The sequence below is a fragment of the Puma concolor genome, chromosome D4, assembly GCF_028749965.1.
Source record: "Puma concolor isolate L17-30 chromosome D4, mPumCon1.1.hap2, whole genome shotgun sequence".
Lineage (NCBI taxonomy): Eukaryota > Metazoa > Chordata > Mammalia > Carnivora > Felidae > Puma > Puma concolor.
Window position 1 is genome coordinate 28894172 of NC_141679.1, and position 16976 is coordinate 28911147.

Sequence of the window (16976 nt, forward strand, 5' to 3'; positions counted from 1 at the left end):
CCATTCCTGCCATTCCTGCCATTCCTGCCATTTACACCAGAGCCCTAACTAATAAAGCTCTTCTTAGTCTACACACTGCTCGGTAATCTCACCCACAACCAAAGTTCAAAGCCCTACACACACTCCCAGTCCTCCATCTTCATCTCCCCTGAGAGCCCAGCCTCGGAGTCACCTGCCCACCAGATATCCCTAGTCAGGTATCCCACAGGTACCCCAAACTCAGTATCATCTAAGATGGAATTTGTCTGCCCCATCTCAACCCCAAAATCCCTGCTCTTCTGCCGTTGCTTCCTGTCTCAGCAAATGGCACTGTCATTTGCCCAGTAGAAACCTCAGGGTCACCTGCCCCTCCCTTTCCCTGACCACCCTCCTTGCCATTACCCCATGCCCTCCACTCAGTCACTGAGCCCAGTCTCTCCTTGCACCCACTCTTCACAACTCCATGGCCTCCTCTCCATCCTTACCATCACCACTTGGCCCCAAGTGACCTTTACCTCCTTCCTGATCCCCCAACTCCACCCTTGCCCCACTCTGATCCATGTCACTTCTCGTTTAAAACACGTTATTGACTTCCCACTGCCTCAACGTCTGATATTCTTAACTAATTTTACCAGGTCTTCCATGATCTGTCCCCCATTGGTTGACCAGCCTTGTCCAACACCATCCTACACCCACACCCAGGCCCCCACCGCAAAAAATACCGAGCTTCTTTTCTCTTCTTGAACATTCCACCACCCTGCATCTGAGCTCCAAGAATCTGTATATGACCTTCTTTCTAGCCAGCATGGCCCAATCTTTTCTCCTCACACCTTCTGCCTGAGGAACTCATAGTTAACCTTCACATCCCAGGTGAAGCATCATCTTTCCATGGAGGCCTTCTCTGACCTCTTGGTTAGTCTTCCAGGTACTTAGTGCTTCTCCTGGGAAGCTCCCAACACACCTTCATTAGTGCTGTTTAATGTCTGCCTTCCTAAATAGACTGCAAGCTGCATGGTGGCAGGTGCCAATTGTCTTGTTCAGGCCTGTTTTCCCACCATGAGGTGCAATCTGGCACATGGTTATGGCATTCAGTTGATTCACACATGCAAACACCCATGCAAGTTAATACAGTGCATATATATGCATACATACATACATTTTCAGGAGCATGCTGGACAGGCAATTGCAAGGCATTCCCAAATTTCATCAACCTCTTATATAAATTTAGATTTTCCTGAATTTTAACCTTTTATTTTAAAATAATTAAAGATTCACTGGAAGTTGCACAGATAGTACAGAGATCCCATGTACCTTTCATCCAACTTCCTTCAATAGTTGCACTGTAAATATTTTGCTACAGTACAATATCAAAACCAGGAAATTGGCATTGGTATTAAGTCTGTGTACCACTCTGTGCCATCTTGTCACATGTGTAGACACCATATAAAGACACAGAACTATACCATCAGGCACAGAAGTCTCCCTCATGCTACCCCTTTATGGTCATTCCCACACTCCGCCCCTCCCTGCTATCCCTAACCCCTGCGACCACTGATCTTTCAACAGCTCTATAAGTATGATTTTTAGAGAATATCACATAAATGGGATCATAAAGTTTGTGAACTTCTTAAATTTTTTACTCAGCGTGAAACCCATGAGATCCATCAAAGTTGTTACATGTATTGATAGTTTATTCCATCTTATTGCTGAGTGGTTCCCCATGGTATGAATGTATCACTATTCAACCATTCATCTGTTGTAGGACGTTTGGGTTATTTTCAGCTGTGGGCTATTCCAAATAAAGCTGCCATGAGCAATCACGTGCAGGTTTTTGTGTGGACATAAATCTTCAATTCTCTGGGAAAAATGCAAAAAACTGCCAAACTTTTCCTGAGTGGCTGTGTCACTTCACATTTCCACTAACAATGCATGCCCTTGTAGCAGTTGGTATTGTCACTGTTTTCTATTTCAGGGGTTCTATTAGGTATGTAGTGATGACTCATCATGGTCTTACTTTGCATTTCCCTAATGGCTAGTGATGTTGAACATCTTTTATGTGCTTCTTTGCCAAGGAACTTCTTTTCACTTGTTTGGTGACACGTCTCTTTATGTTTTATGTTCTAATTGGATTGTTTCGAGTTTTTTACTGTTGAGTTTTGAGTCCTTTGTCAAATTCTCATTCTGTAGCTTGTGCGCTCATCCTCTTTACAGAGTGTGCTTTTTGAGGAATTGCTCATCTAACTTGTCCAATTTATGCAGGTAGAGGTGTTTATATTATTCCCTTTTTATCCTTTAGATGTCTCCTTTTTTTTTCAATATCAAAACAACTCTGAGATGAACAGTCTAGTGAACAAATACATGTTTCCATGATTATTTTCCCCAGAGAAATTCCAAACAATGAAATTATTGGGTGAAAGACTTTTGATATATATTGAAAGTTGCCCCTCAGAAAGACTGCATTAACTTATAGCTTTACCATCATTGATAAAAGCATTCACTTTAATTCAACCTCATGAACATAAAAGAGCACTATCTTTTCAACTTGGCCAATTTGGTGACTGAAAAAAAATGATATTTCTTTTGTTTTAATCTCCATTTTTTATAGTTAACAAAGTAAACTTCATAGCCTTCTTGTCCATTTTTATTTTTTATTTTGTAAGTTGCCTGTTTCATATCTTTGCATATTTTTCTCTCAGGGTGTTTGTATTCTTGTTGTTTATTGTAATACCTTTTTACATATGAGAGATATTAATGCCACATATTTGTTACACCTATTTTCCTCAATTGTCATCTGCTTTTTAATTTTATTTACAGTGTCCTTTTCTTTTGCAGTGCAGTTTTTCTAGTAATTGAAATTATTTACTACAGCCCACATTATTTTCTTCTCTTGTCTTTATGGTTAGATAGAATTTCCCCTACATCAAAACAAAGCCAGACAAATATTATTCTGTTTTTGCTCCAGTTTCATCTCCCATCTCTCCATCAAGTCCATTAAACCATCTGTAATTTACTTTAGTGCATGGAAAAAAGAAAGGCTCATTTTTTTCTGGTTCTGAGACTTCAAAAATCTACTTCACATTAGTAATCTCTATTGCCATGACACTTCTCTCAGAAAATCTCAGAATAGTTTGCAAATGATTTGGTGTTATCTTTATTAGGTGTTTTTTTTTTAATGTTTTATTTATTTTTTGAGAGAGAGAGCACAAATGGGGGAAGGGCAGGGAGGTAGGGGGACAGAAGATCCAAAGCAGGCTCTGCACTGACAGGCTGACGGCAGGGGGCCTGATGCGGGGCTCGAACCCATGAACTGTGAGATCATGACCTGTGCCAAAGTCAGATGCTCAACCAACTGAGCCACCCAGGTGCCCCTCTCGGGTCTTTTTATTTCTTCCTACCCCAATAAAATATCTAAATCTGTCACGGGTAAAGGAAGGGATGCATCATATGGCAACTTACCAGTAAAGTTAGTGACAATTGCAAAGACTCAATGTGTTGGTGGTAGAGGGTATGGAAAGGTAGACTATTTTTCTTTTTGTTGAGGTATAACTTAAACATAGCAAAGCACACAAATCTGAATTGTTCAGTTCAATGAATTTTTACATACGTGTAGTATATATTCATGTAACTACTGAGATTAGCTTGCAGAATATTTCCAGGGCACCTGGGTGGCTCAGTCGGTTACACATCTGGCTCTTGACTTCAGCTCAGGTCATGATCTCACAGTTTGTGGGTTTGAGCCCTATATTGGGCTCTGCATTGACAGTACAGAGCCTGCTTGGCATTCTCTCTCTTCCTCTCTCTCTGCCCCTCCCCTGCTCTTGTCACTCTCCCTCTCTCTCTCTCTCTCTTTCAAAATAAATACACTTTAATTTAAAAAAAAAAATTACAGAACATCTCCAACAACCTAGCAGTCTCTGGGTACCTCTTCAGTCATTATCACAGCCTCCAAAGGTATCATGTGGACATCAAAAGGATAATTACCTTTGCCTGTTTTCATGTAAATGAAATTACAAAGCATGTGTTCTTTTGTATCTGCTTATGTTTCACAACATTACGTCTTTGCAATTTTATCTATGTCTTTGCATTCAGAAACTTCTTGTTCTTTTTCATTGCTACGTAGTTTTCTGTTATATGAATATATCACAATTATTTATCCATTCTAATGTTGATACACACTTGGGCTTTGTTTTCTAGTTAGGGGCTACTATGAATAATTTGTGCACGTCTTTGGGCAGTCACAAGTGCTCGCTTATCCTGGGTGCGTACCAGCAGTAGACTTGCTGGGCCACATTGTATTACTACATGTTTATCATCACAGGTGCCATGCCAACTTTTCCAAAGTATTTGTATTACTTTTTACTGCCGTCAACAATGTACAATTCCAGGGGCGCCTGGGTGGCGCAGTCGGTTAAGCGTCCGACTTCAGCCAGGTCACGATCTCACGGTCCGCGAGTTCGAGCCCCGCGTCGGGCTCTGGGCTGATGGCTCGGAGCCTGGAGCCTGTTTCCGATTCTGTGTCTCCCTCTCTCTCTGCCCCTCCCCCGTTCATGCTCTGTCTCTCTCTGTCCCAAAAATAAATAAAAAACGTTGAAAAAAAAAATTAAAAAAAAAAACAAAAAAAAAAAACAATGTACAATTCCAGTTTCTTCATCAACACTTGGTATACATTTTTCATTTGAGCCATTCTTGTGGGGATGAATGATGTCTCATTGTTTAACATCCATTTCCCAGATGACTAACGACTTCGAGCATCTTCCTTGTGCTTATTAACCAGTTGTGTGGAAAATATCTCTTTAGTGAAGTGCTTATTCAAGCTTTTGCCCATCCCTTTGATTATACTGATGGTATTTTTTTATTGATTTGTAGAAGTCCTTGATTTATTCTGCATAGGCGTTCCTTGTTGGAAATATGTATTGAAAATCTTTTCTGCCAGTCTTTTCACTTATCTTGTCTTATGATGAATGAAAGTTCTTAATCTTAATGAACTACAGTTTATTAGCCTTTTTTTTCATGGTTAGTGCTTTCTGTGTCCTATTTAAGAAATATTTACCTTCCCCAAAGTCAGGAAGATATTGTCCTATGTTTTTTTCTAGAAACATATTGGTAGTTGCCAGAAGCAGGGGTGGAAGGGTGAGGGGGAAATGAGTGAAGGTGGTCAAAGGGTACAAACTTCCAGTTAATAGATGAATAAATCCTAAGGATGTAATGTACAGTGTGGCGACTATAGTTAACAATACTGATTGTATGCTTGAAAGTTGCTATGAGAGTAGATCTTAAAAGCTCTCATCACCAGACAAAAGTTTTGTTTAACTATGGTGATGGATGTTCACCAAACTTACTGTGGTTATCATTTCTATATATATATAATATATATATGTATCAAATCATTATGTTGTTCACCTATTCTAATACAATGCTATACATCAATTAGATCTCAGTAAAATTGGGAGTGGGGGCAAGGAGCTATTAAGAGCCATGATGGCAGAGTTGGAGAGCCTGTTTGAATTCTTGTCCTTCACGTACCAACTGGTGATTTTAGTTGAGTTACTTAACTTCTCTGTGCTTCAATTTGTTCCCCAGTAAAAAAAAAAAAATAAAATTGGTAGCAGTGTGTGCACCTGCTTCATGGGCTGAGGTGATGAGTGACCCAGGAGCACTGTGCTTGTAGGTGGGCAGAAGAGTTCCTGACTCGTGCTCAGCAGTCAACAGTATTGGCCACAATGAAAAAGCCAATGTTGAAAGCCACCTCAAAGATACAACTGGTGTCTTTTTTCAGAATCTCATAAAGATCATACCACCTATCTCTTTATTTTTATTTCCAAGCTTTACTTCAAAAAGAGAAGTAACATTCCTTTATACACCTATCTCATTTTGGCTTAACCTTCAAACATCATATTAGTCTTTCACTTTCTCAAACACCAGAGAAAGTGTCTTGGGTCATTCTCTCCTGCTCCCTCAGCAAAATTCTCCTTTTCTCTCTTCACAAGAAAAAAAGAAAGAGAGAGAGAGAGAGAGAAACACCAATTGGGAAACATTCTCAGAGTATTCCTCTAGCCTGGGCTGGCTTGGCTTACATTTGGTTCTCCAAAACAGACGTAACAGAGCCCCCATCCTGCTCCTTGATTTTCTTCACAGAAAGAAAGCTTAGGCTAATTCACATATTCTGCTAAGGTTAGGTTTCTGCTAAGCTTTTGCCCCTGAAAATCAAATTCTGGCCTCTTTCTTTGGACAACCATCAGCCAAGCACAAATAATCTTGCAATATCAATATCTACAGACAACACACTGGGTGACATGGGATGTACCCAATCCTCCCCCACATTTATAATCTAAGAGCATGAAGGAAACCACTCATAGAAAGTTAATTACATACACATTACATGATTAGTGCCAAATTGGTAGCATAGAAATCAGTGATGCCTGTGTGTGTTTGATCATAGTTTAGTGGAAAGAATGTGTGCTGTGGAGCCAGAGGTATGGGCCTCTAAGACCAGCCCAGAGGGCAGATTACCCAACCGAATAATCCTTAAGACCATCCAGAGCCTGTAGTGTCCCTTCGGCCTGACAGCCCCCCTGGGGAAAAGGCCCAGCCATTCTGATTAGAGTGAGGACTGATCTCAAACTGAGATATACTGTGGACTATGTTGTGTGACATGAAGTTTCTGGTAATACTGGGTGGTCGCAAACCCACCCATAAAATCCTCTGTTGGCAGGTATGTGGTGTATACGCGAAATGGCCCCAAACAGGTCCTAATGCCCAGAGTCTGTGACTAGGTTGCATTACATGGCACAAGGGACTTTGCAGATGCAATTAGGGTCACTAATTTAAAATAGAGAGGTATCATTGTGGATTTTCCAGATGGGCCCAATCTAATCAAATGAGCCCTTAAAAGCAGAGAACTTTCTGTGGCTGAGGGCAGGGGAGACAAGGCAAAGTGGGGATATCAGAGAGATTAGAAGCCTGAACAAGACTTGGCCTGCCTTCGCTGCCTTGGAGGAGAAAGGAAGCACAAGCCTGGGAATATAGGAAGCCTCTAGAAGCTGAGAATGACCCCAGTACCGGCCAGAAAAAAAAAAAAACAACAACAAAAAAAACCCAAGGACCTCCATCCTGCAACAGAATGGAACTGAATTCTGCCAACAACCTAAAAGAGCCTGGAAGCTAATTCCCCACCCCCCAGCCTTTCGATAGGAAGCCAGGCTGGCTGACACCCAGATTTTGGCCTTATGAGACCCTGAGCAGAGAACTCAGTCATGCCTTTCAGACTTCTGACCTACAGAATGGTAGATACTAAATGGGGGTTATTTTAAGCCTCCAAATGTGTGGTTAATTGTTACAGCAGCAATAGAAAACTAATGCAATAAGATTTGAGAAACATAAAGAAGAAACAGAGGAGTCCTCAAATGCCACCTGGAACCTAATACTCTATCTGATATTTGTGTCACTCCCATTTTCTTAAAACCAAGACTCATCTGTCCTCTTATTTTACCTTCCCACCCATGCAGTGAAGAAGGCAGATGGAAAATTACCATATCAGCTCTTCCAATGAGGAGCCCGAGGCCAGAGTGAGTTATGGTTTGCTTACAATGGTGGGTCTGGTCAGTGGGAAGATAGAGGCTAGAACTCCAAACTTGTGGCTCCCAGGCCAGGAACCTTCCAGAAGCCACCAAGAGGGAAAAGGCATTAAAGATCAGACTCACCTTTCTGTAGATGGCAAAGATGGTTCCAATGGAGGCCAGGCAGTCGATGTTAGAAGATCCATCCAGTGGGTCAAAGCAGACCACGTACTTCCCCTAAATGCACAGAGAGAAGAACCACCTGATTGGTGCCCTTCCAACCAATACACTCTGTGAAGTGGCAGTGCATGGTCGGTACCACTACATCAAAAGTGACCCAGAGCAAAGGGATATCCTTACCAAAAACTGCAATTACTTAAGGAGGGCAAAGTATCCCTTAAGGAGGGATTCAGCATCTATGAATCCTGAGCTCGGGGCCAATGTGCCCATAGACAGATGAGTCAATGCCCACATGGGGCGATGGAAATCCCATCCACCTCCGTGCCTCCTCTGGCTCTGCCCTTCCCTCCAGGGTGGGCCCATGGGGGCCTCATAGCAGTGGAGGGTGTGAGAGGAAACCATGTCTGAAACTGGCACCTGGCCGGGAAGAGGTAGAGGAGCCGAAGATAAACCTGAGCGAGCTCTACCCATATCCACAGTAAAGTCAGTAAAGTCAGTTATGGATTTATTCATGATTCTTTCTGAACCTCTATGCAGACAGGCTTTTCTCACTGGGGAGCAATTTTGCCAAAAGACTTCAGAAAATCTCAGAACAATGTCCCAGGGCCTCTGGATCTGTCTTATTAAGAAAGCTGGCATGTATACATACATCAGGAGAATAAAAATACTGTCCCAGGTTTTGCTGCATCCAACCCACCTGTCCTGTGTGAAGGCCAGAAGACAGATCTGGATCTTTCCAGCCCACACACACCGCTCTCACAGGCTGCTCCAGCCAACATTCCACGGGAAGAAATCATCAGATACCTTTTACAGACCTCCTATGTGCAAGGTTCTGGGAGAGCTGTAGTGATGGGGACCAGAGTTTCCTGGCTACTTAGGCTAATTAAATACTGGTAATATAACATCAAGTAAGATGGAAGTCATTTCTCCCACCACTAAAATTACTTTTCCCTGACTTTCTGGTGACTTAATGCCCTAGCTTAAGCTGTTTTTTTTTTTTTTTTTTCCCTCTCTCACTGGAGGTGGAGATGGGCTAAAAAATGGGATAATCCATAAGTTTGGAAATTTCCCATTCTCCCTGTGGATAATTCAACTGAACCCATTCAATCATTCATGCATTCATTCAACAGATATCTTTTGAACATCTAGCATATGCTGGAAAATGTTCAAAGAACTGGTGTGGAAGTAGGCATAGAATATTCAAGAACCAGCACTAAGACCTGTATAGATCAGGCCAAATGGGGAAGAAAACAATAGATTAGATAGGAGAGATGATTGAGAGGCATGTAACAGTGGGAACTGAAAGTTGAAAATAATAGGTATGATTTAGCTTAAATTGTGTGAGACAACAAGAGTAAAGTGCTTTGCACAGTCCCTGGTATAAGGTAGATGTTTCATACATTTGCTTTTACCTTTTTCATCCTCTCAGCTAATTATGAAGAAATGGTCTCCAACACCCAATATATAAAACAAGGCCCAGTCCCAGTATTTACTTTGTATCACAGCTGGACATGGGTTGAATTTTTGGCCACTAGCAAACCTCTGACTTTAATGAACTGTTTTTGTGAAACCAGAGTAGCTACAGACCCTGCCTGGTCATGCCCTGCACTAACCAAGTTTGCCATTGTATTAAGGCAAGAGAGCACGATCTTTACGGTTTCTTTTCTATATTGGCTAACAGTTTGTCAGGAATGAAGAAATCTCTGATGAAACCAGAGCCCCTTGGAGAAGTGTGTGTTGGGGAGAGGGAGAATAGAAGTGGGGATGGGAAGAGTACAGGTCTGCTCTTCCCAGGAGCTCTAGTTTTTACTGGACTCGATGGTTTTGAAACCACAAAAAATGCAGCACTTGTTCCTGGCAAATGAGGACAAAACCCCACCCACTGAGGCATTTTCAGGAAATTACTCTTTACCCTGAATGAATCACCCCCCTGTTGTGGATTTTTTTTTCCACTAGACAGCATAAGACTTCTAACTAAAAAAGTATGCAATCTTCCCCCCCCCCCCCCCCAGAAAATAAAAGTTAAGGAATAGGAATATCCCAGGAACTAAAGAAAAGTAAAGCAACCAGATTCTTCCCAACTCAGTAGTACCATCTACTGGTGGCTAGGGGAACTGCATCCCGTCCCCACACGCACCCTCTTCTCCTTGGGGGTGATCATCGCGTCTTTATTCTCCTCAGAGACCAGGACACAGGTGCCGTAGGAGGACTGGAGCATGTTGATCACCAGAGAATTGGATAACACGTCCAATTTCTTCACCTCATCCCCGGTCACGTTCACGCTTCCCGCAATTCCATACCTAAGAAGACGAAAGACTGAATGAAATGGTTAAGGGAATCCAAAACTCCATCAGAGAAGCCCAGATTGGGGGGGGGGGGGGGGGGGGTGGGCGCACCAGGGTGGCTCGGTTGGTTAAGCATCCCACTTCTGCTCAGGTCATGATCTCACGGTTTGTGCGTTCGAGCCCCACATCAGGCTCTTTGCTCTCAGCACAGAGCCTGCTTCATTCAGATCCTCTGTCCCCCCTCTCTCTGCCCCTCCCCTGCTTGCACTTTCTTTCTCTCTCCCTCTCTCTCTCTCAATCTCTCTCTCTCAAAATAAATAAACTTTAAAAAAAAAGGCCCAGACACCATTATTATAAGCCACTTTTCCCTTCATTGCTGCCAAATCTCCAATTTATACAGACCAAGTGCAACGTTTCTCAAAGCTGTGATTCTCAACCTTGCTTCCTTTACACCATGAGGATATTATCATAGCCCCGTATTCTCCCAACAACGCTAACTGGAATTCAATCTTATAAAAACACAAACCTGCAATGGGCAGTGGGAGGTGAAGGGAAAGAGCCAATTCATAAAGTCAGACATGTCGCCATCATTACTAACCCCAAAACTAAAGGACCATGGGAATTTCAAGTATTTGTTGATCACCCTCAAATAATGGCCTGGTGGACTGAATGAGAAATTTGCCCTGTGGTGGCTTTGCATTACTTAAGATGGAAATTTGGGGACAGACTTAACTAATTTAATTTTGTTCTTCATTACCATTTCAAGCGACGTAAGAAAAATTCTATCTAGCTTTATGTTTTAGAATATCAGTATGCAAAGGTCTCCTAACTTCCACCGTCATGGGCAGGGTCCTTCTAAAATACCAACAAGATCACTCTGGTCTCACCCAGAATCTCCAAGTTCCCCATGGTGGACTTCAGGCCTCACCAAGGAAGCCCTGTTCCCATGCTGGCATTGCCTCTTGTCCCACTGACCTCACTCAGCCAGTCTCAGCCTCTGGAATCCACTAGGCACACACTTGTCTTACACGGACCCCTCGGTTGGCTGCCCCATCCCCGCACTCTTCCCGCCAAGAGTGGCATGGCTATACCCACTCAAGCCTTTTTCATCTCAACAGCCACAAAAGTCCTGTGGCCACCAGCACCCAGCAAGATGCTCCTCTCTTTTTCACCCTCACTTATGGTGTTCACTCCACAGGAATGCTGTCTGCCTACCACGAGCTTCTCCCTACTCTCCCTCCTGATCCATTCCAAAGGCTTCCTTGGCCCCAACACCACCAGGCACACCCCTGTCATCCTTCCACAGCAGTTTGTGATCTGTTCATGGGAATACATTTCCTGGTAGATTATCTGCTCACTGAAGGCTAGAACGGGGGCTTATTGTACTGGTTTCCACAGCACCCAAGGATGTGGTAAATGCTCAATATACGTTCACTGAATTATGAAGAAAGCATGGCAGGAAAATAATTTCTCTACATCCCCACCCCTTTTTTAAAGCCATGTATTTGCTGAAGGAATCCTCAGGTGGCTCTAACAGGTAGCCCGGTTGAGAACCACTGATGTACCCTAAGCAGGGGACAATTCACTTCCCACCCTCTTCCTTGACTGACAACCTTCCTCCAGGTGCCATTTACCCTTAAACCCCATTAGCACCCCTCCTTCCAGAAAGAATGGAAGCACATTCATAATGAGATCTGTCTGACACCTGCTCCAAGTTAGATCATGGATACAGCAGAGCTTTATAATCCACAGGACAATATCTTTTACTATTTTTTGAAAGCTTTACTGATAATTTTTGAATGGGATGTTCTACCACTTTGGCAGAAACCCATGAAGATGCTTCCAGGAGAAGGATTCTAGCATTCCCTTCTTCCTACAGCAATGAACAGACAAAAGAGAAGAAAAAGCATGAACATTTTTTTATCACGTTTGCATTCATTGAGCTTGTGCCTAAAATGTCTTCCCCAAAAAAGGAAGCAAAGAATGAGGGGCTTGAGGCTCCCTAGATGAGAAAAGGGGCAGGAGCATGTGAAAATCCTATTTTCAGGAGAATTGTTCCAGGACAGAGAACGACCTTTTAGCAATATGAGAAGCAATTCCAGGGTCCTCTTAAAATAACCTCAGCATTTTGTTAGAAAGAAGGAATTTCCAGGCAATGGGCATCTCACACTGCCACTTTGGTGTTTCAGTGAGGGGTCAGGAGAAGGATAACATCAGACCCCTGCCTCAGCCTCTGAGAAAATAGTGGATCCTGAAGTCTTGATTCCATGGGCTACACCTGCCACCTAGTGGACATTCAGCAGCATGGACCAGCCAGCGGGCAAATTTCCCCAGATCTGGGCTTGGACCCAGTGTAATAATGAGCATTTACTGAGCATTTATTATGGATCTGGCGCTGTTGAAGTTATCATCACATGGATTCACTAAGCTTTACAACAACCCTATAAGTTAGGGGCTATTCCCATCCCCTCTGTTTTACAAATGGGAAACTGAGGTCCTAACAAGAGTAGACAGTCACATGGAAGGCAGCCAAGTTAAATGAACACCTTATTAACCAGTTCCTGAGTCTACTTCATCTGGACACTTGACAGGCACAAAGCTAGAGTTCTGAAGCCGCGTAGTACAACTGTACCACCGCATCCACTGCCTAGCTAAGCGTCCTGCACAGAGGACGAGCACATTAAAGCGGGTAAATAATACTGAAAAGCAGTGGAGATGCCCAGAAAATGTCTCTAAGCATAGCAGAGCCATATGCAGGGACAGGTAAAGTCACTACTTAGTGTCACTCAGCACAGCCCATCACCTGGTGGGATCAGGACAGAGGCAAATGGCTGCACCTCACATTCATGAAGATTGTTACAAGTAAAGATTGGCCATTATTGGTCTATGAGGCAATACAGTTATAGCAATACACAGAGATCAGGGAGGGCCAATCATAATGCGTCTTTAAACTGGATGTCATTACTGGGTTACAAAACCTTATCCGTTATAAATAAATCCTATAGTTATCTTGTGAGAATTACATCTTGTGATATAATGCTATCAAATTTTTGGTTCAAAAGTATTAAATTGTTAAGAATTACTATTTTAAATATTAGACTTTATTTCTTCATTTGGGGGAATAATAATAATGGGCCCCTTCACCTTTGGAGAGGACCTTTGCTACAAAAAAAAAAAAAATGGAAGTGCAAAGAAAGTCAGCTTCTTTTCAGCACAGACTTAAACTGGACTCTTGGCCGTGTGAACGTTAAGGAAAACCTCACTAAAATTGAGTCGGAGGCCAGAAGGGGGAGCCCTCACACTGTAGCACTGGAGGTCATTGCAGGAAGTGTCAATTCCAGACTAACACAAAAATCCTCCGGGGAAAGAATCATCAGTTATGGGCTCCTAGAAGGAAGGATGTACATTGCCTCTCCTGCAAGAAATTGACTTGCCAACTCAGCCAATAAGAAACCATTATGGCCCTGAACTCTTGCTTTTCACCAATGGACTTTTGTTCAAAACAGCTCCTGCCAATGTCCTCCTTCATAAAATAACCTTCTTCTCCTTTGTTAAACCAGCCTATGGTTTTTGGCGTAGCTCACTTGTCCCATATTGTAATTCTCTTACTATTCCCAAATAAACTCATTTTGGGGGGGTAAAATAACTGACTTATTGGGGTATCTGGGTGGCTCAGTCCGTTAAGCTCAGATCATGATTTCAGGGTCATAAGATTGGAATCCCACATTGGATTCTGCACTGGGCTTGGAGCCTGCTTAAGATTCACTCTCTGCTTCTCCCTCTGCCCCTCCTCCTGTGCTCTCTCTCTCTCCCTCTCTCTTACAGTAAAATAAAATAAAATAAAATAAAATAAAATAAAATAAAATAAAATAACTGGCTTATTTTTTAAGGTCAGCAGCTGTGACATTCAGCAGCCATAGTATGAACTTGGCCTTCTTCTGTGCTTGGATAAAGTACTGAAGAGAACAAAGTGGAAGAATGCTCTTCATTTCCTCCTCCTGGACCCAAAACCTCCCAGCTTCCTGCACACCAAGTAGAGAAAAAGATAATGAGTCTCAGAGAAGAAATAAAAAATTGTTTTGAAAGCAAAAGACTCCTTCCCTCAGTAAGGACAGAGACGCAGGGCAGGAAGTCATTTTGTAAATGATTGCTAGCTCCTAACACACTGGCAAAGTTCATGGCAATAAAATGCTACTACCTGCAAAGATCATAAAGCAAAATCTCAAGTCCTATTCGCTGTTTCTTTCTGCCATAAGAAACAAGCCGGGATAATACAATCTATGTTTTTAATGCAACCAGCCACTGAGCTTCTCATCGTTATAATACATGGCAACTGGAAAAATTATATATTTTTTTCTTCATACCACGTCTCCAAGTATTTCGTTCCTTTCTGGAAACAAGTCAAAGGCCCCTTTATCAACAGACAGAAACTTTAAAGCGCCTTCCCTCCAGAGCACAGAGGCAAATAGCTTTTGACATGGTCGCCTGCCCAAGTGACCTGTACCTGCGGCTTTGCCCACGCCCCACCTGGGCCCGAATCCCTCTACATCAGGGGCAGGTCTGTGCACCCACACCTACTCCCCCAGGACTCACAGGTGGGCCAGGCCGGCCTTGCGCACAGCCGAGGATATGGCTTTGATGGCTGTCAGCATGGAGTTCAGCAGCTGTGTGAGCTCCCCGGTCCCTTTGGCCTGACGCCCCTTTTCCATAACGTAGCGAGTCAGGGTGAGCATGTCCGTTTCAAAGGGGCTGCTGTCCGACATGGTGGCGGATAAGTGTTCAAAATCTTCTTCTCCTGGAAAGCCTTGTTTATCTCTGAAGTCTGTGGCTCTTTGGTATCAGAGCTGGTTTGCACTAGCCCTGCCAGGACCTTTAACGAAAAAGTGCCCCAACCCACGTGATTAAGATAACTGGGCAAACCCTCAAGGAAATCTCTCTGGCAAGGTTGATGTTGAAGGCTGCCAAGGCACCATAAGCAAGCTGTAAATAGAATCAGGCAGCCCAGAAACACACCTACTTTCTTTTGATGAACCTTTTTATTTAAAGATCCTAAGAAGGAGCCATTTAGAAACTGGTGGAAGATGAGAAATCCAGCCACTAAAAAATGATCCCTAGAACCCTCTCATTCAAGGACTCAGAAGGATTTTTTGCATATATCTACTGTAGAATCCAGTTCCCCAATGACTCTAAGAGGCAGACTGGCAGATCTTACCTAGGGTATAGGTCACACAATAAAATATGGCAATCCTGGGACCTCTCAGCCTGGGGTCTTTTATATACTTTTGCAAAGGATGCTTTTTATTTCCAAAAAGACATATGCCTGAGTGAGTATCCTTAAAAGCCACCCAAATCTAGAAGAAAAAAATTACATTCCTAGCACAGTGCCTAGCATCAGGTTATTTTATCAATTCCTTTAGATTTGCACATCTAATTCAAAAATACTACTTTCTTGGGATGCCTGGGTGGCTGAATAGGTTAAATGTCCGACTTTAGCTCAGGTCATGATCTCGCAGTTTATGAGTTCAAGCCCCGCGTCGGACTCTGTGCTGACAGCTCAGAGCCTAGAGCCTGCTTTGGATTCTGTGTCTCCCTCTCTCTCTGCCCCTCCCCCACTAGTGTTTTCTCTCTCTCTCTCTCTCTCTCTCTCTCTCTCAAAAATAAACATAAAAAATTTTTAGATACTACTTTCTTACTGAAAAGGAAACACTACAGAACTATATAAAAGAAAAAGTGAGAGTCCTCACCACCAGCCCATCCCCCAGCCAACTCTCTAGAAATAACTGAGCTGGTGGGGGTCAGTACTGGTATTAGGCACTGGCAGGGGCCTGGGTAGCATAGACCAAGACCTTTCTCTAGGGGCACATAGACCTGGCACTGAGTCCCAACCTAATTATCTGCTAGTTGTCCTGGGAAAGTTCCTGAAGCCTCAGTTTCCTCTCCTATAAATGGGAATAGAAGTAAAACATCTATGTTATAGAGTGGTTTTCATGATTAAAAGTGATAAGATGTGCCTGGCACAGAGCAGGTTCCCAGTACTTGGTAGTTATTACTACCCTTCCAAATTTTTGATGCATATATAATTATTATGTATACATATATAACTCCACTTTATAAAATAGAGGAATATGCACGCTGCTTTGTAGAATACATACATTGGTCTGCAATATGATTTTTCTTTTGATGGTTATTTCAATCAGAATGTGTCCAGCTGCAAGTAAGAGAAAACTCAGATGAAATAAATATTGTAGGGGGTTATTGTTCTCATATTTTCTCATGCGTTCACGAGGAGGTGGCTGCTGGCATTTATTTAGCTCTTCAAAGTCTCCATTTTAGGGGCCCCTCTGTCTCTTCTGTTACCCTGGGTCAGCTGGCTTCTGCCTCCAAGCTGAAACATCTTATGAGCACAAAATGGCAACCACCATTCTGCCCATCTAGCCCACACTGAAGGCCCAAAGAGGGGAGAAGGGCACTCTAATCACATCAGTTCCCTTTTATTAGAAAAGAAATATTTCCTCAGAACACCCCCCCCCACACACACACACACACGCACACCAGTAGATTTCCACTTCCATAGCTTCGGCCAAATTTGTTTCACATGGTGACCCCTCACTGCAAGAGTTGGGCACTGGTATTGGATCAACCAATCTAAGGTGGCTGCCATAGCCTACCATCTTGGAAATACACATCCATGTTGGTACATAGAGGTATGCTGCATTCTAGTGTGTGAACAATTAATTTACTTTGGAAATGTGCATCCTTGAGATAATGCTTCCACAAGCCTTCCTTATCTTTGTGCATGCTCTTGTGTGAGGCCTTCAGTTAGAACATTTTCATGTTGACATCACCAGGATCTAAACCAGAAAGCTCTCATTCTTTTCGGAAAGCTTCAGGGAACTGTAAGAACTATAGAAGGGAAATTTCTTTGATCCTGATGTGTCATGTTGCCATTAACAAATAACTAAGCTTTGTCTTTCAA

General features: G+C 42.8%; 1 protein-coding gene across 1 annotated transcript in view; it reads right to left on the minus strand.

Moving 5' to 3' along the window:
• The window catches only part of FBP2 (fructose-bisphosphatase 2), a 29562-nt gene extending 14680 nt beyond the window's left edge, over positions 1-14882 (minus strand). Inside the window, exons 1-3 of the mRNA XM_086685150.1 lie at positions 14594-14882; positions 9853-10015; positions 7680-7772 (exon numbers count right to left, since the gene is read on the minus strand). Of these exons, the coding sequence (XP_086541276.1) occupies positions 7680-7772; positions 9853-10015; positions 14594-14763 (426 nt within the window). The 5' untranslated portion in view covers positions 14764-14882. The remainder of the gene's footprint in view (positions 1-7679; positions 7773-9852; positions 10016-14593) is intronic.
• Between the last annotated feature and the right edge of the window lie 2094 nt (positions 14883-16976).